The sequence below is a fragment of the Papilio xuthus genome, unplaced genomic scaffold (genome assembly GCF_000836235.2).
Source record: "Papilio xuthus unplaced genomic scaffold, Pxut_1.1 DF824655.1, whole genome shotgun sequence".
Taxonomy (NCBI): Eukaryota; Metazoa; Arthropoda; class Insecta; order Lepidoptera; family Papilionidae; genus Papilio; species Papilio xuthus.
Genome location: NW_013533994.1, coordinates 1,633,113 through 1,658,624, shown reverse-complemented (window position 1 = coordinate 1,658,624; position 25,512 = coordinate 1,633,113). Strand labels below are relative to the sequence as shown.

Sequence of the window (25,512 nt, the reverse complement as noted above, 5' to 3'; positions counted from 1 at the left end):
ATTTTTCCTTGATACGTTTACACTTTGAGAAATATCTCAATTCTCTGCATAATAATAAAAAACACATTTTCCTTAAATGAATTTTAATACTGTGCACATACAAATACATATACACAAATACTTTATATTGACAAATTACGTATTTTAGTTGACAATCTGTCTTTAATAATTAATTTCAACATTTTACAAATCAAGTTCGGACGTGTCCTTCATAGCAATGAAATATATAACTGTCCGAAATAATTATGAAAGTGTCATTCAACGATAAAATTCCTTGAAACATGATAAAAATTTGTTTTAATTTTTTATGCAACTAAATGTAAAACGTGCCATCTTATGTATACATAGTTGTACTTTCATGATTGCTAAAAATAAATCTTTGTTCATTAATATATTAATCAATATTAAGTTGTCTGAAGGATCCCTTGTCTGATGTCTCGTCAGACGGAAGAGCACCGAGTCGTCTGGACTCGTCTGTGCCGAGCTTTTCCTCCACCTCCATCCAAGACTTGTACTCTTTCATCTTCGCAATCCAGTATTCTGAAAATATACGACGATTAAGAAACTCTAACGTGGATTAATTAAAAAAATAATATCAAATATTTTATATTAAAGTTATTACTGTTATTTCATTTTAGAAGTTTTTATTACGTTGGTATTATGTGATCAAAATGTATGGTTTTAGCGCTAAAAAAAAACATCGACCCATAGTGAGTTGAATTAAAACGATAATAGATAGATAAATAAAAATATCCATGTCCATAGACTTGGATATTTTATATAAATTTACGATAATTACTTTCATTTTTATCTCGTAGTGGAATATTGAAAAGTACTATAGATATCAAGTGAACTTACCAATATTTTGGGCAACCGTCGCGCCGGTTCCTCCGTATTCAGGAGGCATTACATCTTTTGGAATATGTTCGAATAACTCATCTGTACTCTTGTGTATTTTGAGCTATTATAAAAAATATATATTTTTAAACCATATAAATAACTACTAAACATTATGAATTAGAAATTGGACGGATAAATTGCTTATGTTTTAGATTAAAACTGGCAATGAAATATCTGTCTGGTATTTTGAATTTAGGCCCAAATAAGATACCATCACTGTAGCTCTAGTTTTTTATTTGTTTATTATTCACAATTCCAAGGGTTGAATTAATGGCTATCCACCTCAATGTTTGGTAATTTCTATAATAGTTAATGAACATATTCGTTTAAACTTACTCTTTGTTTTGCCTTTTCGCTAATAAATGCGGACACTAGCTTGAAGATAGTTTCTATACCTGAAGGTACGTTCAAATGGTGACTGCCCTTCAGTCTGAGAGGTAGTGAGTCCTATTAAACATTTAAAAAAATTACGTTTCTCGACGTTTTTGGTACTATATTTTACTTAAGGTCAACTGACCCGCACCGGGCCAGCATGGTTGACTAAGTTCTAGTCACGCCTAACTTAGAATAGGCTTCGATCTCGGTGGGGACGTGTATGACCTGACGACAGTACTTATGGACATGGAATCTCAGTTAGCTCGACCAAGTAAATCTATTTTTGCTTTTTCGATACAAACTATATCAGCATTTGATAATGAGCGCATAGATAATTCTATCAGCAAAATAATTGTCGTTTGTATTGTTAACTTTCACAGGACTCACCTGACTAACAGCTACAATCTTCCGGAGTAAAGTAACATTGGCTTGCACTAAGTGATTAAGAGTCGTGCCCTCATAATCCACGACTATTTTTGTTCCTATCACTGAAGCAGAGTCGTCTTCCATTACCAATATCTATAAAATAAAATGTAAATTTTAGAATACCACTGTTGAAACAATTGCATTGCATTGTTGGATTACTAGAGCGTACCAGTACTCGATTGTACCGGTCTAATAAAAATCTAGATATATTAAGGTCTTCGTTAATTGAACTATAAAAAAGTGATATACAATTTTAGAAATTAATTGACGCTATATGTTGTCTTAATGTAGTTTCACAGATGAGATACAGAAGAACTCTGAATGGTAACTTTAGCCGCATAATGATTTATGTCTTCTTTTACTTTACGCAACCTTGAGGAGAAGCAGTAAACATACTTGGACCATATAATATAAGATGCACATGATGTCTGCAACACTGTTCTTCTCCGGGTCGTATCTGCCCGCTCTGATGAGAATAACACGCGGATGCAAGCCCGATGTCGCTTTTGGTAAAATGATACATGTTCTGAAAAGAAAAATACAAAACTATTTGTGATGTCATTGATTTCTTTAATTGTTTAAATGAATCATACACTTGTACAAATTAAAAATTATTGTGTTTTGATACATTATGTGATTAATCTCTTTATCAAACACCGAAGTGTGTAGCATACTATCTTCGCGGGATATACAATAAAACAAGTAAATATTTTTAAAACACATCTGTGGGTCTAATTTATGAAAACTATGCCAAAGTTGACGAGACAATAACAATAACACTTACCCTAATTTTAAGAAATTAATAAATGTCGGTTGTGTCGGCTTTAATCGAAGCGTGACTTCGGGCGAAGTAGTCCTCAGCGTGTAGTACAAGTCCAGCTTTGCCTTGACCCGTTCCAGACTGAACTTGCAGCCACGGAGCATCGCCACCAGCCATTGATCATCTGAAAATATTTCAACACGATTTTCTACACTTATCTACACGAATAATTTGCAGCATTGTAAAAAGGAAAGAATAATATACTTGTAACGAATGAACTCAAAATCTACTCAATCGATTTCAAATCTATCATCATTAGCATAATGTTTTAAAAATAAATATTCAACAGGGCAAAGCTAGGATGAGCTGGTACACAAATGAAATATATTCCTAGACATTACGTATGCGTACCTAAACACTCTCATATCAACTTGTCATAGCAATATTTATACTTATTACTTTACTTGAATTTGAAAATACATTAATTTAGATATCTTTAAAATATTACAAGCAAGGAGTATCAACAGTCACAATCATGGTAGATCATGACGTCATAGCCATAGATGTGTGAAGCTAATACATTAATTAAGAGTAAAGTTATATCTAAATCGATTAAGTCCGAACGTTATTAGTTATTTCTTAATGACTTTTTAATTACAATGATACTTATTTCTTTGTTAAAATTGGGTTATAAAAATTAACTAGTATTTTATTCAAAACGTAACGAGACCGTATTTTTTTAAATCGTTGTCATTTACGTAGAGTAAGATTTTGTCAAATTTCATTTAGAATTAATCCAACTCGATAATAAGAAGGTTATCTATCAATATAACGTATCACTAAGAGATCTGCCTACCAGTTTATATAAAGGTCACCGAACTTACCTTTGTTGCTTAGTGATTCAGTTTTTGCTTTTTCATATACAAATAGAGTTAAGAAGCTTATAGTGAAAATACATAATACACTATATTTGCGCTGCTCAATCCTAAGGATTTAACACACATTTATAGTATTTTATTACTTAAACATACTTATAAATTCAGAATGATTCAACATTTTTAAGTCTAATAAAAAAAGTGTTTACTTGTACACTTACTAAAGTACCAACTAACTTACCTATTAATTGGCAGTCAAAGTCGGTAAACTTTGTATTCGTTTATTGTGAGAAAATCTATTGCTTAAGTATTGAAACGTCTTCGAATGTAAAGTAAATAAAGAAGTCGACGACTTAATAGTATCATCTGGTACGAGGCTTAAAATAACTGTAAAGATTTAAGCAAAAAGTCTTACCTGTTCTAGCTTTCAGGTGTGTTTGCTTCGCGATCCAATCCTTTAAATGCTGTACATCTTCAGGTGTTTGCTTGGGGTCCTCGTTTAACTCAGTCTTGGCTATGTGTGCTAACTCTGGAGTTAGTTCTCGAATCATGATGACTTTCTGTAGATTATGTATTTAAATTATAGCAGTAGAAAACACGATATTGTATTAAACACTTTCATACACATAAGAACTAGTAAGTATTTGCTAAATAATATGATATTTATTACCAGGTGCAAGGAGAATGGCTGGTATTGGTCGTAGCGACGCTCTATCGACTGACATTATCAGGTAACAATACACGTTATCGGTGTCGCTCTGAATTGTCGATTAAGCAGCACGCTATTACGTCATTTTAGATCTTGTTTTCTATTCTGTATTCAATTGAATTGCTTTCTGTATGAAACTGACTAATATATCCACTCTGCAAGAGTTACGTCATATTTGACAGATAAAGACTGAGTTTCAGAAAATTTATACAGTCATTATTTTTTATTTATCTAAGTAAATTTTCAGCATAAATAATTCTTTTACATTTATTTACATCCGAACCATCAGGAATATAAGACTTTAATATTTGGGGGATATTTAAGAAGACTACGTTTCGAACTTTTCGAAAATTTTTAATAATCATAAATTAGGTACGTATAATAAATCGTTTCGATTCTGCATAAACCAGGAAAGTGACACATTCACTGGATTATGCAGTTTAAGAAATCTACCTAAGAGATTTTAATGTAGCTACATTGTTACTTGAGGATTTTGTTATGGCAATAGAACGTTTATTTGGATTGTTAGGCAAATAATAAAACTATTTTATGACATAATTTACTATAATAACTATATAATCATAAATATTTTACTTCGAAGTTGAAAACATGTATAATTTTTCATCCTAGGTACAGTTTAATCGAACTGTAATTGCCTGAAGGATCCTTCGACTCCAAATAGTTCTTCCGCAGTTTTAGGTTTGCCAAGTCGTTTAGATTCATCAGTTCCATACAGGTGTTCCTCGTCGAGCCATGCGCTGTACTCCAAAATCTTTTTCTTTAAGTTTTCTACAAAATAGAAAAATAAATATTATTAAAAGAGTAAAAAGTAAATTCGTGACTAATTTTGTCTATGATAATCTGATATGTCACCCCCCAATTAGGGTAGGCTCCGAGCCTCTCAGTGGGGACGTATAGTGAGCTGACGATGAATCTGATATGACACTCTCTCGGTAGTCTCTTTTGAGTGAGTCCCTATGTAAGAATGGACGTGTAAGTCGCACTAGTACAAAAAATCCTATACAATGCATTACAAATTCCCTTGTACAGATATTACAAAAAAAGGAATATTTAAGTACCTATGAGCTCTCGAGCAGTCCCGGCATTACCACCATACTCTGCTGGCAGCACTTCTTTAGGTACATGCTTGTACAATGATTCATAATCGGTGTTGTGTACATATAACTACAAAAATAAATATATTATTGAGTACGAAAAAAATATAAAAATTCATAATAAAAAGTTTTTTAAGCTTCATGTACCCTGTTTTTGTTTTTCTCATTGAGGAAACCTTTCATAAAGTTAAAGAAGGTCTCGAAGCCCGGCGGAGTGTTCAAGTAATGATTACCTTTCATTCTTACAGGAGCAGCTTCCTGAAAGCAATTACGTAAACATCTTTACAAATCAAAAAATTGTTCCGAGTCTAGACATTAGCAATTGCAGATGCGTTGTCTACTTTTAATCGACGGAGGAGAATACGCATCTTCCAATTCCCCTTTCCATACTTTCTTCATAACAATAGAGTAGGAAGGGAAAGAATAGTTAAATTAGGCCTTTGATACGAACACTGATGAGACAAATCCCAGAGTTAATTCCACTTCTCATCTCGTCTGCCTTCTGTGTGGCCGTGGTATTTCACTGGTCGATCCCGCCCATTTGTGCAACACATGTTGTTTTTGCTGACGGATACCATTGTTACTATTTTGTACAAGTACAACAAAACAATTGCATTACCTGAAATGCTACACTCATTTTCTTCATAAGCATAGGATTCATTTGGGCGAAGTGAGCCATGGTCGCGCCCTGCAAATCCGCGATACTGACACCACCAGCAACAACAAAATTGTCATCATCCATTAACAGAATCTGCAGCAAAATAATGAACAAGGCTAGCTTAATAAAACCGTTTCAAATGAACTACGCCATGTATTACATAATATATTGGTACATACATTTTGGATAACACCATTGACAGACATTAAATCACCTAATGAATATTTGTTAGGGTCGTACAATCCAGGTCGCATTAGAAGAATCCTCGGTTCAGCAGAATTGGAAGATTTTGGCAAGAGCAATGTCACTCTGTAAAACAAAATATTTAATATGTCGCCAATCAAAAATACGAAATAAATCATAGAAAATTTTGAGAAATAACCAAAGCTGAGCTATTGAAATGGAAATTGAATAGCTATACTGAAAATTCATTAAGTAAAGCGAAACCATCGCTTTAATATCCAACAGATTTTCAAGGAACATTAAACTTACCCCAGATCGAGAATCTCAAAGAACTTTGGATCCTTATAACTCAAGGGAGTCAGCTCAGGTGCTGTTGTCTTTAAAGTATAAAATAAATCAAGTTTTTGTTTCGTTCGTTCCAAACTGAACTTGCAGCCTCTTAAAAACGCAGCAAGCCATTGATCATCTGAAATATTTTCATTGGTCAATTGAAACAGAACCTATACGTATTTTATGATATTTCATTTCTTAAAAAATGTTTGCAACCAAACTTTACACGTGTAATTATTTTATTATGATGATAATTTTATTTTTCAGTACACGGCGCATTATCTAAGTGATTAAGCACAATTTTCAAAGAATGATATGGTCAGCTAGATTGTAATAACATTTAGGCTGCAAGTCTCATTTAGGATATTAATGGATATAAAAATATTATTCAGCTGCAGGTCTAAATAAGCAATCGCGTCCATAAGCCAAAGAAGTATTATAAAATTCAAACTCTATAACGGCTCCTGATTAGCTGCGAGAGGATATCTTCACAGACGGATGCCACGTGTAACCTCTGCGGGTGGTTTAATTTTAAATGTTATATCTCTATTTTTTTTAAATAAAAATACCTGTTCGTGCTTTTAAATGTGACTGTTTGGCAAGCCATTCCTTCAAATGTTGCAAACTGTCTGCCATCTTATTGTCATCGGTTTCGTTGAGTTCATTTCGCGCTTTCTCCGCCAATTCGGGGGATAACGGTCTAACCGGCATCTTGATAAATCTGGTTAAAAACAATATATTATAGAAAATTTGTGAGCGAGATACATTCAACAATTACTGAAATACTGTAAACGAATATTATATTTTGTTAATAAGAAATTACATGTTTTATAAGAATTATAAGCGAATTAAAACAGGCTTATCTTCGTGTGTAGTCTAGTTTTGATACAGACTATTATAGCAACAACAAGTATCAGACAGTCCATCCGTAAAATGTGCATTTTAATTAGTTTATATAACAATATTTTACTTAAATTTTAATAGTTTTATGTTTAATTTTATTTAAAATACCACTTACCTTTTTAAAATTACTTAAATTAAATCGTGTAATTTCTGATTGCCGCGTAAATCAACACTGACAGATAGTGGTCGCAGTTGATAACAAATTAATATAAAGTACGGATTAGCACAGGCGTCTTAGATATGATTAATATTGATAATTTATATATATCGATTGAACCTCGGTTCGCCATATAATTTTTCTGATAAAAACTCTAAAAAAAATTTACTTCAGCCAACATCAATCTTTTCCGCAGTGAAAATTGCTATTTTATTATATTTAATTTTTAATAAAAAAATTGGGCAATGTAACTTAGCGCAGCTCACGAGCCAAAAAACCAAAGATACGTCGCAATCAAAGACAAGTTACGTTTGAAATATTGCTTTAAATATTTAAAAAAAAAAACATTTTATTTGATTTACTTAAGAAATCACTTTTATTAAAAAAGTTGAAACAATTTTATTATTAACAGTTCTTATTTAAATCACTTTAATTTACAAAAAAAAATGATTCTTGTGTTGCGAATTAATCAAATTCCAAGCGACGAAAGGAACCGATGGCACCAAACATAGCGTCAGCACTTATTGCTTGACCACTTCTTTCCGACTCATCAACGCCATGTTGCAGATCTTCTTTGAAAAATTCACTATATTCTTGAACTTTCTTTTTCCAATATTCTGCAAAAAGTAGTGATTAACCACAAGCACAATATACAAGCTTTTAGTCGCGAACACGAGGTATTATACACTTACAAACTTTCATCTCAGTAGTAAATGAAGAGCAAACACAATGTTAGTTAATAGCTTATGATTAAAAGAATAAACCGAACATTAACTATGGCTATATAAATAAAATTTACGAAAAGGACACGCATAAATTCCATTATTGAAAAAAAAATGTAATCCTTACCAATAATATCCTCAATACTTTCCGACTTCCCATTATATTCCAAAGGTAAAATATCCATGGGGATATACTTGTACATCTCTTCATAATTTTTGTTGTGCACAAAAAGCTAAAATTTAAAAGTTATTCAATATGTATCGACTAAAATGTACAAAAAATGTTTTAAAGTGCTTTCCTTACTCTTTTTCGATGCTTCTCATTTAGAAGACTCTTCAGTGCATTGAATATACTCTCAAAGCCAGGTGGTGTGTTTAAATAGTGAATACCTTTCAAGCGTACAGGAATCGCGTCCTATAAATATAACTTATCTATTATTGTCATAAAATCAAATTAATATCGAATACAAATCAAATCAAATAAAAATATCCTTGCTAACGTTACTAAAAGTATCTTAACTAACCGTATTTATTTTTGTTATATTTTACCTGAGCTAGTGTTACCATCTTTTTCATGGTTGCTGGCGTCATCTGCAAATAGTGACCCAATTTGACACCGTTTAAGTCGAAAATAATACGAGATCCGGCTATCACTGTGTTGTCATCTTCCATCAATAAAATCTACAATTAATTACAGAATTAGTAGTAGAATGTATTAACAAACAAAATAAACCAAAGGAAGCGCCATACAAATTAACATGTCCTTCAAATTTGTTTTTCATAATTGGAAGATGTAACGTGCAAATGCTGGTTAAATTTTTAGCTGTCGTTACAATAATCACTATCAAAAATTAAAATAAACTATATATACTATAGCATTTAAATCTATCAAATAGCATTTAAATAATATCTAAAATAATTCTTGTTTTATCTCAAATACCTTGTGTATAACATCAGCTACGGATATTATATCTGTGATAGTAAATTTATCGGGATCGTAACTCCCAGGTCGTATGATTATAACACGTGGCGCGGCTTCGTGATCTACTTGAGGCAATATTAAATATGATCTGTAAACGAAATACAAATCTGTTACCACATTAAACAATGAATGACTGTCGTACTCATAGACGTTAATATTTACATAAACAAACTCTTGTTAGATTTCTCATCTTAAATCTACACTTAAATCATCCTTAATGACCACTAAATAGTGACTGGATTTACCCGTTTTATCTATTCGTTACCTCCATTAATTTTTTTCTTACCCCGTTTCAAGGATCTCGTTGAAAGCTGGATCTGAATATTTTATTATAAAACAATCTGGTGCTATGTTCCGTATTGAATAATATTGGTCTATCTTCTTCTTTGTTCTTTCCAAGCTAAATTTGCATCCGCGCAAAAAGGCTAAGAGCCATTGGTCGTCTACAACATATGAATTATATACTTACTACGATCTCTTAAGTTAATTGTTACATTTAAATATGATACGTATGCATGTAATAAAATATTTATTTAGCACAATTTCCTAGATGATTTTGAGTGAATAGTGGTTAATGTACGCCATACAGAGGAAAAAGTCAGAACGTCAAATAGGTAAGAAATAGGGCAACGACGACCGATGATTGATGAGAATAAATTAGATAAGATTAGACATAGATGAATATTTTTATCACTAGATCGAAAGTTTTTTTTTATAACATAAAGAGGCAAACAATCATGCGGCCACCTAACGCCGAAATAGCGAAGCGACCGTAGCCCATAGGCATCCCCAATTGCATATACGTTGCCAACCTTACCTATGCCTCTTCTCCTCTTTAAAATGATTAATTTGTGCCTTTACTTTAGAATTTATTAATTTATTAATAACAACAATAGTTGGCTAACATACACAGATTGCTTCTTCAGTATCAAATACTGTGAGGCGCCTCCAGAGTACAATACAAATAAATGGACATGCACCTATTGTTTGATGGAAGGATATGATATTAAAATAAAATTTTAATGTACTTCATACCTGATCTTGCACGCAAATGTTTTTGTTTTGCCAACCATTCTTTAATATGTCGTAAATCATCTTCGACTCGTTTTGGGTCTTCGTTTAATTCTCTTTGAGCTATCTCAGCTAAAGCATCGGGCAGAGATCGAATAGACATTTTAATAGATTTTTAATTTATATTTATCTACACAGTACTGACACACCATCAATTTAATTGTTTACGCATTTTATTACACGATTTATCTTCACACTTAATGATAGTTCTAGTTTGTTAAACACTTCTAAAAATATCGAAGTAAAATAAAAAAATGTGTATTTAAAATAATTTATAAACTGTTTTCTTTTTGTAATAAAATGCTAAAATATTTTTCATGTACACTAGTCGTATAATGAGACCACGCACGAGAATATCGAATGAGATATGAGCACTTGAAGATAAAATGAAATTTGATACACAGTAACATTATGTACATTGACCTAACCAAAATATTAAAAAAAATAAAGGTCAGTCTGAGATAAGAGTATGCCATACGGTTAAACAACAACTTTCTTCAATTTAATTGTTTAAATGTTTTAATGAAATTCTGATTAGTTACGAAAAACAATACAAAAGTACCAAAACAAAGATAAAGACACTAAAGTAAAGAAGATGCCGTCGACTTGACGAATAGGTCAATTTATGTTACATTCATCAGGTAAATCCTAATAGTAGCTCTAAGTATAAGATAATTTGCCATTGGATTTTTGAATGGGAATTGATTTAACGTTAAAATAAAAAAAGAGACAAAAGACAACGCAGATATTTTCCTAAAAGAAATATCAATAAATCTTATAAGACGTGGACTTGATTAAATGAAATATAAATAAAGAAAAACTTTGTAAAAAAATATTTTTTAAATAAAAAAATTAATATTCTCCAATCATTTGTTATCTAGTATTCTTTTGAACTTTGTATGAAGTGACTAAACAATTGATTTGCAAAAGAAATATGTTTTGCTGTATAAAGTCTAGGTCGATGCTGTTCTTATCTGTTTTATTTGATGACACCTCCTTATTTAATTAGTTTGAGTTGTAATCTTGTAAGCTGCTATGATAATGGACTTATATAACGTAGCTGTTATGATTTAGATAATTTTAAAAGTAATAAATGTTTACACATATTCGAATTCACCTTAAAATAATAATGCATTTGAATGAAAAAGGAATTTAATAAAAAAATATGAAAATCGTTTTCTAATACAATATCTTTCTACGCGACTCTAGTCAAAATTCAGCTGCCTGAACGATCCTTCTAATCCGAACATATCTACCGCAGTCTTCGGCTTGCCGCGACGTTTAGTCTCGTCAGTGCCGTATTGATAATCTGCCTCTAAGAAGTCGCTATACTCCTCTACCTTCTTTTTCCAATAGTCTGTTCAAAAGGTAAAGTCAATAATGCAATACAAATATGTGAAGATTTAAAAAGTTGCTCTGAATCACAAAGTAGACAAAGTGATAAAGTTTTAGCGATAACATTTGACTTGAAACATATTATAATTGAATAATGGAAAAATAACAAGGAATGAAAATTTTTGTAAGAACTATCAAATAATATAGAATTAATACAACTTCCTACGGTAAACTCAAGACTTGTTTCGAGTTTACGTTTTGATCATAAATTGCGGCAGTTGTGAGGCTTACTCTCCCTAAATATTGCTATGTTATGTGAATAACTATTTTCTTTATCAATTTTAACACAAACCTGTGATTTCCTTTATAGTACCACCATCACCACCGTATTCAGAGGGCAAGATCTCTTTAGGTATATATTTGTACATTTCCTCGAAATTTTTGTTATGTACGTAGAGCTGAAAATATATAGGAAACATTTACGTATATATTTAAGCCGTGTACTTTGTTATATTATTTAATTAATATAAATTATTTACTCGGCTTTGATTCTTCGCACTCAGTAAACTTTTCATCGCATTGAAAACGGTCTCGAAACCCGTTGGAGTATTTAAATAATGAGTCCCCTTCATACGTAAGGGTAACGCATCCTGAAATAAAAAATAACTTATTAACATAATTGAGGAATGTGTTATCTACAGACTATATTTAATTTGAACAAAAAAAAACTATTAAGGAGACTTACTTACGCTAGTCTTAAAATACTGGAAAAAATAACTGGAAAAAAAAATAGAGAAAAAAGAATCTAATACTGCATACAAATATTCAGGCTTAAAATAACAATTCAAGTTTAATTGATCAGGAAAGTACTAAATTTAAATTTATGTATGTTACCTGTGAAGCAACGACCATCTTTTTCATGGTCATCGGTGTCATTTGCAAGAAATGTGACATTGTGACTTTGTCTAAGTCCAATATAAACTGGTTGCCAGCTACCACCATATTGTCGTCGTCCATTAATAAAATCTAAAAATGAGTCATATAACTTCATTTGTCCATCGAAACAATTACGCATAACAACAGATCAATGACACTTTCAGTTACTTGCCTTATCAATAATTGTGTTTACTGATAAAACATCGGCGATTGTATATTTTTCGGGCTCGTATTGTCCAGGTCTTACTATTGTAACCCGAGGGGCATCAGGACTTGCCACTTTTGGCAATATAATTGTCGATCTGGAATATATTGTTAGTGCAAAGATAGACGGTTACATTTTTTAAACATAAAAATGACTCACCATTATAGTTACTTACCCTAGGTCCAGAATTTCATTGAATAAAGGATCAGTATGTTTAATTCGATAAAATTCTGGTGCCGCGTTACGAACAGAGTAATATAAGTCTAATTTCTCCTTAGTTCTTTCTAAGCTATATTTGCAGCCTCGGAGAAATGCAATCAGCCATTGATCGTCTGAAAAGAATAATAAAATACAGTAGCAAACTTTATTAAGATTATTTAAAAATACATTTTCTTATACCAAAAAAGCCAAACAAATCAATTCGATCATTGTTACAATCTTACTTATATTATAAATACGAATGTTTGTAAGAATGCATGGATGGACGTTGTTTTGAAGGTATCTCCAGAACGGCTAAGCGAATCCCGACGACATTTGGCACACATATAGAACATAGTCTGGAAGAGCACATAGGCTACAAAAAATTTTATTCCTCGCAGACGGAGTCGCGAGCGACCGCTATTTAAATTACACAAATTGGATGTAACGTTAATAATATAAATAGCAATAAAATTAATGAACACTAAAATTTTTGAAGTACTTACCAGTTCTTGCTCGTAGATGTGGTTGCTTCGTCAACCAATCTTTGATATGATGTAGATCATCGTTAATACGATTTGAATCCTCATTGAGTTCTAAACGAGCCTTTTCAGCTAATTCACTAGATAAGGGTCGCAAAGTCATATTACAGCCTTTCTTAACAAAATTTCAATGAAACACGTCCTTTATTGCAAGCAAGTAATTTCACAGTGCACACTTAGGGCACTTGTGTACGGTACATATTTATCATTGATTAGTTATCTATAAATATCCGTATAAAAATCAATAATACAACGATGGTGTTGCAATATAATATCTTACAATTATTGACTCAAATACGTGCATTTTTTAATTCTTTAGCGTTTTAAAAAAGGGAAGATGTTGCCTCTCCTCTATCTATTGTAGTTATAGCTTTTAGTATAAAAAGTAGTAGCCAAGTATAATTGAATAAGTAGTATTATGGGATTAAATGCTTTTTCTAGTTAAATGAAGCAGTAGGTAAAAAAACACTTATTTTTTTCTGTGTAAATCTGTTTTTATGTTTTATAACTCTTCCCACGTAATTCTGATTATATTAAGTTATGAAAAATACGCAAAAAATCATTTATTCAATTTGGTATAATATATTGGTACATTTATATAAATTTCTTGACACACATTAATCGAATTGTAGCTGCCTGAATGATCCCTCTAATCCAAACATATCTTCCGCGGTCTTCGGCTTGCCGCGACGTTTAGTCTCGTCAGTGCCGTACTGATAATCTGCCTCTAAGAAATCACTGTACTCCTCCACTTTCTTTTTCCAATAGTCTGCAGAAAAATAGACATCATAAATTATCAAAAAATATTAAGAACAGTTTCCTTAAATTAAATAATTCGATTAATAGATACATATGTAATGTTAGGAAGAAAATCCGACACTGTGCCGGTGTACTGGAGCAACACTAGCCTTACTAAAATGTCGACGAACATACCCCCTCACTAATCATTCTGTCACTTGACTTGGTAACGAAAGCGCGCCATTCGCACCAAAGGATTCTGACTAATCATGTCTAAAAGTGCGTATGAGATTTTTTTGATTTTAATGATAGCTGACCTGTTATCTCCTTAATAGTACCTCCTTCTCCTCCGTATTCAGTGGGCAATATGTCCTTAGAAATATATTTGTACATCTCATCGTAATTTTTGTTGTGCACATATAGCTAAAAGCAAAATATAAAGGGTAAAAAGATATTCGTTAAGACATGGTGCTATTTTAATCTTATTTAAGAGGTACTTGCTCTACTTTGGTTTTTCGCTGTCAATAAACTTTTAATTGCATTAAAGATAGTCTCAAATCCTGTAGGAGTATTTAAGTAGTGAGTTCCTTTCATACGTAGCGGCAAAGCATCCTAAAATAAAAATGTACACGATAAAAAAAAACAATTTATGATTTTTTTATTTTAATTAATTAGGTAGTCGCAAATGTATTTAAAAAGTAGAAAAGTCTGTCAGTTGACTGAGCAGCAGCTTTTGGAATATGCTATAAATTTACTAAAAAGAATATGTTTTAATAAAAACAAATATTTTATTAAACAACTTTCACAAGTTTTAAGTGTTACCTGTGTTGCGACGACCATCTTTTTTATAACCATCGGCGTCATTTGCAAAAAATGCGACATCGTCACGTTGTCTAAGTCCAAAATAGTTTGGCTACCGGCCACCGCCAAATTGTCGTCTTCCATTAATAAAATCTTAAATCATATTATACTTAATATAAAAATATAGTTAACAAAACATTTAACAGTACAACCGCAAGTATCTACATTCGAAAAACATGTAAAAAAACATACTGTTATCTCTGTTACTTTCATAGAAAATAACAAGGATGGCAAAATGCTTTCCTACAGACGTTTCTGCTGTCGAAAATGAGGGTAACAGTCTGTTTTACAATACTTACTTTATCTATAACAGTTTTTACCGATATTACATCAGCGATTGCATATTTATCCGCATCGTAACTACCGGGTCTTATCATAGAGACCCTCGGAGCTACTGGATTAGCCAACTTCGGCAATACTATGAGCGAACTGAAAACATTACTTTTTTTATAAAATTTTACAGATAGCTTAAGCTATAGTCCATGTAGGTTTGCTTTTTCTTTCCTAATAAAATTTAGTAAATGTTTTTAAACAATATTTACCCAAGTTCCAAAATCTCATTGAAAAGCGGATCAGTGTGTTTAATTCGATAGAATTCTGGTGCCGTTTTACGAATGGTGTAGTACAAGTCTAATTTTTCCTTTGTTCTTTCTAAACTAAATTTGCATCCACGGAGAAACGCAAGTAACCATTGGTCATCTGAAAAATAATAGCAATAATTGCACTAAGTCGAAGAGCCGGGAAAGAAAACATATGCTTGCATTAAGCAAGGTGTAATACGCTAAACATGAAAAAAAAAACGAAATTGTTACAAAGTTCGTTTAACATTTGATTTTAGAAACGAAACAATACCATATTAGTTTCATAAGGTTCGCTTCTGTCCCGATTTAATTTCGCGGTGTTCTACTTGTTTCAGTAATTTTACCTTACCTGTCCTAGCTCGTAAATGTGGCTGCTTTGCCAACCAATCCTTGATATGCTGTATATCATCGCTGACACGACTCTGGTCCTCGTTCAGTTCCAAACGAGCTTTTTCAGCCAGTTCAGCAGATAAAGGTCGTAGTGACATTATAAAACGATTCCTTCCTAATATGTTTTAGAATATTCCCCTTATCAAACTGTACGCACACACCACGCCACGACAAACTAAAAGCGCGTTATGTTTCATTTTTTAATTTATTTTTGATTAGTTATCTATAACCCACGTATCGATACCAATGATGGAACTTCGTGGCTATAACACTGCATATAAGATTGTTTTCAACTTTTTCTCATGATATATTACCTAATGAAAGAAATATTGCACCATAATTGTTTATTCTGTGTTATGTTTAACATATACGCCGATGTCTGTTTAATGCACATATACAGGTGCAACATATATATTACGCATGTAATAAATGACAGTGTAAATAAATGTTGTAATTTTTAAATAGGTTTTTAAATCTTCATTCTTTTATCAGTGACTTTTAATTTTTATACTTAAGATATCGACATAATATCTTCAACAAAATTAGTTTTTTCTTTTGTATCGTAAATATAACAAAGGAAGCGGAACGTCTGAGCTTTTCGTAATAAAGAAAGAGTAGATTCGGAAACTTAAGCAAGCTAAAAGCCTATCACAAAAAAATCGATAAAGTATTCGTAAACTCATCAACAAATTTTGTATTAGACTAAAATATGACTGGCAATGCATTAACTAGGAGTGATTCAACTCAGTAGCACAGATGTGGTATCTGGTTTCGCGCAAAATCAAACAAACGCGAAACAACCGGCGGCGCGCTGTCTGCTCGCACAAGTAAAATAAACTGGGCCGTGTGTAAAACGCATAACAGGTGCACCACGATGCCTCTAAATTAAACTAAAACTAAACTTATTAGTTCCAACCTCTAGTCTTGTTTCTAACCGTTGCGTTTAAGCGGTCTTAAAAATCCATAGTTTACGTTATAAAGATATTAATCAAAATGTTTCTCCCTTAATTCTTCAGACCGGAATCCGACGCTCTGCATACTGCAACAACGTATGTTTTGTTTACTTTCATTGACGTCAGAGTCGAGAAAATTTCAACATATTCGATATGTAACAATAAACAATCAATTTTCATTACTTCTTAAACACAAATCATAGCATGTTGTAAAATAAACGGCTTTATATTTTTCAAACAATACATTTATTTCATGAATATTTACATCGATTTAATCTATATTAATTGTAAACCCTGTTAAAATATTATTTAATATTTCGTTTGCTTTAGTACATATTGATTGGCTACTGGGTAATGTAAGTTTATCGATTACATCGCAGGGCTATCGTGACTAATAGGATCACAGAGAACAAAATATGGCGAGACGTAAATTACAAATTAATATTCACAAACATTTGCTAGTACATAAATCCAAAAAAAGCGATACTCTTGGATATATTGTTTTGAATACTAATACCACTCAAAGATATTTTTACATTGACCCTGAGTTATGTGTAAATAAGTTACAAATTGTTTGTTTAAGAGTTGAACTCGAATTAGGGAGATGTATGCTTTTTATTACCTAAATGATAATAACGCCGTAAGCCACAATAGCAAATAAATACTTACACTACACACTTAAATCTACTTAAATAATACTACGCTTAAAATCACAAACATCGGATAAGAATCCAAATAAATCGTAAGATAAAACTATAATAATCGCTTAAAAATTTACTAGAAAGCGTTGGAATTGTTATAGTCATTATCTATGTGGATCGAAATTAAATGTAGAAATATTGACCGTCATTAGACATAAAGATTTCTTTAAGAAAACTTCTAAAAATAATTCAAACAAAATGAAAGTTAATTTTGTCTTAATTATTCACAAGACGACACTTTATTATTTGAACCTGTTCTCGTGTTACTGAAAATTGATCAGAATTTTAATCAGATCACTAATATCTGCAAAATCTACAGTTTTAAATGCAACATCGAATTTAATAGGATAGGTAACGAAACCGTAAATAATAACTTGAAATATTTCAAAGACAAATTAATAAAAAACTATCATGTTACAAACTTCTAAAACACAATTAAAACATTTCGTTTCTACACAGCAATACATCTAATGCAAGAGGAACATAATAATGTTCTACACATACAATAATGTAGACACGTAAACACTTAATAGTTTAGTAGCTCTTACTAAACAAAACAAATTAATTTACGAGATAACAACTTTTGAAAATCAAAAGGAGTTAAAACATCTAAAATATTTTCAATTTCCATTTCTATCTCTAATGGCAAATGGCTGTAGATGTCTGTTGCAATGTACAGACTTAAAAATATTCGAAATCTAAATTATTGTTACACAATACATGTACACAATACACATACACAATGCACTTACACAAAATTATTGTGTAAGTGCATCAAAAGTTAGAGAAGAGTTTGAGTTCGTCAGGATCGAGCGCGCGTGCCGCCTTCCAATCTGTTTCGGGATACTCGTCAAAGTTGGACGTGTCTCCTTCGTATGACACCGTCGGCATTATGGGTGGCTGAAAACAAATAAAAAACAATGTTTATACCTAATAAAACAAAACCCTAAATAAGATGCAAATTTCACCTACGTATTGTGCAAGTTTAACTTTCATTGGTGCAATTTTATTTTGAACTTATACCTTGACATTTTATCGGGAAGAATGAAATTTCTACCATATTTAAATATGTAAAATTGTAGAAATGTAAAATTAATGAAAAGTGTAGTAAGTCATGTTTCAAGTTCAATACCTGTAATTTCTTCATGAACACGTCCGCCCAGTCCAAATGCTTGAACCATCTGTGCCTTTTAACATCTTCAGATCCGCACTGTAAACAAAACAAAGAGAACTGTTTGTTTTACATTGTCTAGCAATCGCCAACACTTCAGCTGTTACACTTTTTAAATAAAACTATTTATAAAGAAACATTTCGTTTCTGCATATTATCGTACACCGCAACACTGTCAAATAGAAACGTTATGGATTATTTTATCCCATTGCATATTGCGATGGCTCCTACGTAGACTTGAGTTGACTTGAGTCCCAAATACAATTTTGAGTTTTCCCCCTGTTTTATATTTTTTTATTACCTGGATGAACAATTATTTTATGTCAAGTTACAAATGATGTTAGAAAGAAGAACTGTCGATTTTGGTTTTCTAGTATGTTAATTTTTGATCAGTCATAATTAATCTTACAAATGTTTGAAGTTTTATATCATTTAAATATGTATTATGTTAGTATCAGTAGGGAATGTCCAACTTAAGAGACTCGCTAACTTGTCAGTTACGCAGCAATTAAGCTCTGGTGAAAATTAACGTCCGACCGATATACAAACGATGATTGATTGTTTTTCTTTTTGTTTATGCACTACGTCTAACTTTTTCTATAACGTTGGTTAAATGTCATAATTATTTTCAAAGTTTTATGGTTACAGTCTATTTTTCCTGATAAGTCATGAACCAAGAAACAAATGTATTAAGGTTTTCAATTGTGCAAATGTATATTGAATATATTTATTAGTATAAAGGCGCAGTTAATAATGTTTAGGTGCAGTCTGTTATTATTGGCATTTGCGACGTTCGTTAGCGGCTGGGCGTCGTAAATTGTACTGTTTAAAGTTGAGCGCTACATTTCCGAATCCGTCGGTTGCGCAAGCACACATTTTACGCAATTCCTTTGGCTTGATTGATTGGTAGTTACTTCGTTTTACCGGCATCGTTTAATATTGCGAGGGCTGCGGTCGTTTGGACTGAATTATTGTTACATTCCCGCTGATGTAACTATTGCTCGGTTCTAAAATATAGTTTAATGTAGACTAAATATAACAACGGTTTATAACGTGTAAGACAAAAAATGAGAACTTATTTGAAGTCTACGAAATCATGTTACCATAGTTTCGATTAATGACTTGATTCAAGTAAAATCAATACAATTAAGGACTCAATTATCTTATAATTATTTAGTAATTGTAGTAATACCTTAGCACTAGTTCCTTGTCAACAATAGTTAACGTAGTACTCAGACTGTAAGCTGCTTGACCAGTTATACAATACAGTTACGCAACAGGTTTTGTTGTTACTTGATATTACAACTCATTACGGGAATAAACATACGACATACTATTAGTTTGCTTGATAAAATTACGTTTAAAAAGTGATTTATTTTCTATTAATTTGATTACAAAAGCTTTCAATGAAAGCCATCTTTATATCTATAATATCCGTCGCCAGCGACTCCGTCCGCGTGGAATGAAAAAAAAACTTAATTAGTTCCCGGCAAATATTCGAATTTTACTCACCTTCCCTACACCTCCACGAACATTACAAGAACAAGATAAGATAAATCCGTTCAGCCGTTCTCGAGTTTTAGCGATACTAACGCACAGCAATTGATTTTTATATATAAGATATCGTAAATTAAACATTAAAACAGTCTATTTAGTTGTAACACGAAAGCAAATTATTATTTTATAAGTGAAACAAACATTAAACTAACCATTTTATGTGTGTTGTTACCAGAATAAACATCAAAGTGTGAAATTATTATTATTGTGTAAAGAGCGGAGACGCATTTCGAAATGATTAAGTGGACATAAATTGGCGAGCATGTGAGAGTTACATATCTCTGCAGACCCCGATTTTAGAGACGCCTTGTATTGGGTAATATGTTGGGTTTACAATATTATAACCTACACAACACATTTTTAGACTGATGTTTCACCAGAAAATTGTATAGAATCCATTGCCCATGTGGTTGCATTATCTCTATGATCCTACGATTACCATCACCTAAAACTAGAGACCCTAGCTAGTAGTAGTGATATATTAGAGCGAATTCCGTTGGGATTGTAGTCAGGCACCGCGTATCGTAGCTTTTGATGTGACCGACGTCCACCAGACCGATTGCTTTCTAAACATGTGCACGTCGCCAGCAAAAAGCTCGGTGAAAACCCAATAGCTAGAAACTGCGCTCGTTAATGACAGACATTCCCCTGTGGAAATCTCTCCGTGCCGTATTACCCAGAAATGTCGCGTACAACACATATGTAGCACTCTCGCACATGAAACTTGTGACACAAAATTCCCGACTAGAGAAACTTTTACAACTTAAGTTTAATATGGCAAGTCTTGTATATGGTACTCGGAATTTATTTATTCTGAAAAAAGAGAGGTAAAAGAAAACAGAAAAAGGTGTTGTACTCGATTCTCGAGAAACTACAATGTTATCGACACATGATTACTGCGCTGTATAATATCAAATATTCTGGATATCGTCCATATTCATCTCCGATTTGTCATTATTACAAATTGACTCGTCCCCTTTATAAATCTGTGATTTAGCCCCGAGTAGGTTGCAATGTCAATGTAAGGTGCAATGTCAATATAAGGTGCGATGTCATGGTAATGAAATTTGTTTCCAGTTACCTGATCTGACCGACCGACGAACCTAATCCGACCGCAAGAAACACAGTAGCAGGGAACGGGAACAACTTAATCGAAAACAAGGCTACTAATACATTCAACTTCTATTCTAGATGTTAATTAAACGCACATAATGTTTAAAAAATACTAAAATCAACTAGTTTTGTTTTCCTTTAAAATTGTTTGCTCCAGTAAACTGGTATTTACACTCATTGTTCAACTTATTTTTTACAAATAACATTCCGACAACACGAACGCTTATAGTCATCGCTTGTTTCAATCAGACCAATTGTTAACCAAACAGTTGGACTAATCACGTTACAAATGAAAACGAAATGCTCTTCAACGTGGAAGTTGTCGAGCGCAAGATCAGACGCTAATTATGGAATTTCTGGATAACAGCCAAAGACTTTGAAGAAAAGACGCAAGCTTTCTTTCTACAAAATAAATGTGCTTTTAGTTTAAATTAAATAAGTATTCATGTATTTGAAATTTTAACATTTTAGAAAAGTAAAAATTTTAAAAATTTGCCCGAATTTTATTTACAAAGAAATTACGTAAATGATAAAAAGTTCGTACAAATCATAGCATATAACCGTACTTAGGGTCATATTACGTACACAAAGAGGTATCTATTTTAAATAGCGTTGTATTTACGTCATCATCGCGTTACAAAATCCATTCTATACAGTATTAATTAAATAAATGCATTAATCGTTTGTCAAAAATTAAGAAAAAAATTATATTTTAAATATACGTAAATAAGACAGTGATTAAAATAAACCGTGGACGGCAAATGGAAGAATCGGAAGTAGCACAAGTTGACGTGTTTATTTCCTTTTTTCAGCAAAAAAAAGTTTGGTTGTTTGAGATCTAAAATTAAATATTACTATAGTGAATAATGTGTATCAAACTTACCTTCATATTGCCGAGCCTTTTTGTTCTGTCTTGCACTAAGAGCTTCTTGATAAGGTCCTTGGCAATGGGGTCGAGGTGACGCGGCCAATCAACTCTACCGTTAAGGATTTTCTCATATATGCCAAACGGGTTGTCGTCGTAAAAAGGCGGGTAGCCGACTAACATTTCATAAATAAGCACACCTGGAAAAAGATACACATCAGTTTAACGCAAAGATATTTAGACATGATTACTATACTGATCCAATAAATAAATATAATATGATGAATACGGTACAAGTTTTATACTAAAAATATTATTTTCTCTAAAGACGGTAAAATGGTCAGCTTTTGTATACACTGTGTCTTAGCTAGCTAAATATATAGAAAATATTTTTACAATTTATTACGCACATAAAACATAAATACAAAATAGGAAGACAAAGCAGGTTATATAATTATTTTGTAGTTTTTGAAGAGTCCAACAGGTGTTTTTGTACATGTAGCTAAATGGCAGGGTGCAAGACGTAGGGCCGCGTTGCAAGCCCTCCGCTCATAAATTATATCTAGGCGCAATTATAACTTTGGCACGGTCTAGCAAATTTGTGCGATGGACAAGCTCATATATCACCGGAACATTAAATAATTATAATGTAAACATAACATTTATATGTCCCATGCACTCGAACGCGCGCCGGCGGACAACGCACGATAAATCCCTTCGCAAACAATTATAACATGTTCTACGAAGATGGAATGAAATGAATAAAAATAATTAGATTGGATTTTACACACAAATATGCATAAATGTAACTATCGGGGATAGATTTATCTATTCAAACTTTGCTCAAATATGTAGTTACCGTTTAAACCTACTAGTCGCCGTAAAAAATATCAATTCTTTATAGATTCCTGATCGCATTACAGATTGATTTCAACAAAAGGACTGAATTTTTTTTTTGCTACTTTATTGTTGTTTCATAAGCCCCTGTCAGATTAACGTGACTAAATCGTCGTTAATTGGCCCTTTAAGGCTGTGCGATCGTGAAAGCTTATTTTTGGTAGCTTAATGATTTCTTTAAATATTAAATGGAATTAAACATTCTTTTCGTATTTTTAATTTAAGATTTATAACCCACTATACAATAATACCGTGTTAAATTGTAAACAGATTGATTTACGATGTGTTCTTAAATAAACTATTGTGCTTGATAAATTAATATAGGAAGAGAGAAATAAATAGCCTGATGATCACATCGTATAAGCTGTTATCAAAACAAAACAGACAGGTTTAAAAATGTGAGAAGCGATGTTTACTGTTAAGGTAACAAAAAAAATGTAATTTTATATTTCAATTTTTAAATGTAATTTTTAATTAGAGCCCGCAATTAATAAGACAAATTATTTTAGAGAATACAACGACCTATAAGTAAATACATTCTTGGCTATCGCAGCCAAACTCCATAGAAACAAAGAAGTCACTACACCGGGTGTTGTATTGAAAACGAGAAAAAAATAAACGCAATGTCGAATAAAAAAGTGATAAAAATGATTTCGACCTTCGATTTAAAAACGAAAATAGCTTGACTCGACTGATGCGGGCATCCAAATAAATCGACAATGAAAACATCAAATGAAAATCAACCTACTTTACTCCTAAAATATAGTCGTAAAAACTTGTTTAACATAAAACTCAAATTAATTTTGTTTTCCTTAGGGAACATTCTAACCAACTTTTACTCGTACCTCGCATGTGGTGTGCGTAACGAGGAGTAAGACCTAATTATATACTGTGAAATAGATATCAGGTGAAAATCCGACATGTAAATACAGGAATACTGCAGATTTACGTACAAGCTGTTGTCACATCATTGACGCGATAATATTAAGTTTGGCAACCGAACGCATCGAGTTGCCAAATGGGTCGAAACTTTTAAAGCTTAAAAAAAGACACGTTAACTTCCCGGAATTGAAAAGCGGATTAAAATAACAGTAGTTAAATATATCAACAAGCATACATTCACATTTGAAGATTTATTCAAAAATATATAATTCTTACTTTCACACAGTATCCATTGCATCGTAAAATTCAAATGAAAGCTATTTGCAACTACTTTCAATATTCACATGTATACTGATATTTACATATAAAGCTGGTAAAATTTTACATGGCTATAAAATATCTACTACTAATAATCAAAACTAGTTAGCAATAACATTGGAACTAGTCAATTTAGCGGACCTGGTTAGAACTGAATCTAGCTTTTACTAATCGTTTCGTTAAGTTACAGCATACAGAAAAAGCAACAATCTCTATCCGCATTTATTATTTATTTTATTATGTGGTTGTGAGATTTGAAGCATTAATTGTGCTATATTATAATTAAGTTATTTTGCTCGTGATATTAATGGCAATGACAATGCTATAACAATAAAATAAATAATAAATAATATTAATAAACCAACCTAGTGCCCACCAGTCCACGGCTTTATTGTGCCCTTTGCTCTGTATAATCTCAGGTGCCAAGTACTCTGGTGTTCCACATAACGTCCACGTCCGATCCGTCAGTTTCTTCGCGAAGCCGAAATCTGTTATCTTCAAATGTCCGTCTTTAGCTAGCAACAGATTCTCAGGCTTGAGATCTCGGTACACGATGTTTCTCGCATGTAAATATTCTAACGCTGACACTATCTCTGCCGCATAAAAGTTACCTGTAACAAAGAATTAAGTTTTTACCTTGATTTAACCTTTTCACGTGAACTTTAAACCTTTTAATATACTTAAAATCTCACATATGAAATATAATTTATTTGTTCTTTTAAACAACTGTGGTGTACCTCTGGTCACAAATATTATGCCTTATCGCTTTGACTTTTTTTTTAATTTTTTCACAGTACATTTTCAAGTTAAACCACTTTTGTGAGAAACAAAATCATATCCTAAGACGTTCTTTAAACAATATTATTCGCAGTAATATACTAACTCTTACGACGTTGTCGAAAATATATTTGGCACATGAATATTTTCCGCACGCTTCACGCGGAAATGTTTCTGAAGCACACGTTGTATTATAAAATTGCTATCATACACCGACAAGGGATTACTATTATGTGGATTAAGGAGACTAGAGCTGTATCAATTGGTACAAATCAAGATATCGTATTTATTTTAGTGTTCATAAATTTGAAGTAAATTAGTAGGCG

At 32.1% G+C, this 25,512-nt stretch overlaps 4 protein-coding genes across 4 annotated transcripts in view; all 4 read right to left on the bottom strand.

The window, feature by feature from the left end:
• Positions 1-179: 179 nt before the first annotated feature.
• LOC106127768 (alpha-tocopherol transfer protein-like) lies at positions 180-4,167 on the bottom strand. Its single transcript, XM_013326001.1, has 8 exons — positions 4,007-4,167; positions 3,752-3,896; positions 2,486-2,645; positions 2,098-2,227; positions 1,663-1,794; positions 1,237-1,347; positions 859-961; positions 180-540 (listed from the first exon to the last, which is right to left on the bottom strand). Exons 2-8 carry the CDS (start codon positions 3,885-3,887, stop codon positions 395-397), a joined length of 918 nt encoding a protein of 305 aa, XP_013181455.1. The 5' UTR covers positions 3,888-3,896; positions 4,007-4,167; the 3' UTR covers positions 180-394.
• Positions 4,168-4,583: 416 nt separating this feature from the next.
• On the bottom strand, positions 4,584-10,529 carry LOC106127444 (uncharacterized). The gene is made up of 15 exons (XM_013325522.1): positions 10,131-10,529; positions 9,382-9,538; positions 9,054-9,183; positions 8,663-8,794; positions 8,418-8,528; positions 8,241-8,346; positions 7,859-8,008; positions 7,110-7,116; positions 6,901-7,052; positions 6,311-6,467; positions 5,998-6,127; positions 5,780-5,911; positions 5,308-5,418; positions 5,125-5,230; positions 4,584-4,834 (listed from the first exon to the last, which is right to left on the bottom strand). Exons 1-15 carry the CDS (start codon positions 10,267-10,269, stop codon positions 4,683-4,685), a joined length of 1,872 nt encoding a protein of 623 aa, XP_013180976.1. The 5' UTR covers positions 10,270-10,529; the 3' UTR covers positions 4,584-4,682.
• A 758-nt stretch (positions 10,530-11,287) lies between these two features.
• On the bottom strand, positions 11,288-16,154 carry LOC106127443 (uncharacterized). The gene is made up of 14 exons (XM_013325520.1): positions 15,912-16,154; positions 15,524-15,680; positions 15,281-15,410; positions 14,943-15,074; positions 14,622-14,732; positions 14,438-14,543; positions 14,002-14,151; positions 13,347-13,508; positions 12,818-12,974; positions 12,610-12,739; positions 12,396-12,527; positions 12,041-12,151; positions 11,854-11,959; positions 11,288-11,523 (listed from the first exon to the last, which is right to left on the bottom strand). Exons 1-14 carry the CDS (start codon positions 16,048-16,050, stop codon positions 11,372-11,374), a joined length of 1,875 nt encoding a protein of 624 aa, XP_013180974.1. The 5' UTR covers positions 16,051-16,154; the 3' UTR covers positions 11,288-11,371.
• Positions 16,155-17,165: 1,011 nt separating this feature from the next.
• Positions 17,166-25,512, bottom strand: part of Pka-C3 (Protein kinase, cAMP-dependent, catalytic subunit 3) — a 30,266-nt gene continuing 21,919 nt past the window's right edge. The window contains exons 4-8 of the mRNA XM_013325904.1: positions 24,775-25,020; positions 22,331-22,512; positions 18,739-18,816; positions 18,364-18,506; positions 17,166-18,308 (exon numbers count right to left, since the gene is read on the bottom strand). Coding sequence (XP_013181358.1) covers positions 18,381-18,506; positions 18,739-18,816; positions 22,331-22,512; positions 24,775-25,020 — 632 coding nt within the window. The 3' untranslated portion in view covers positions 17,166-18,308; positions 18,364-18,380. The remainder of the gene's footprint in view (positions 18,309-18,363; positions 18,507-18,738; positions 18,817-22,330; positions 22,513-24,774; positions 25,021-25,512) is intronic.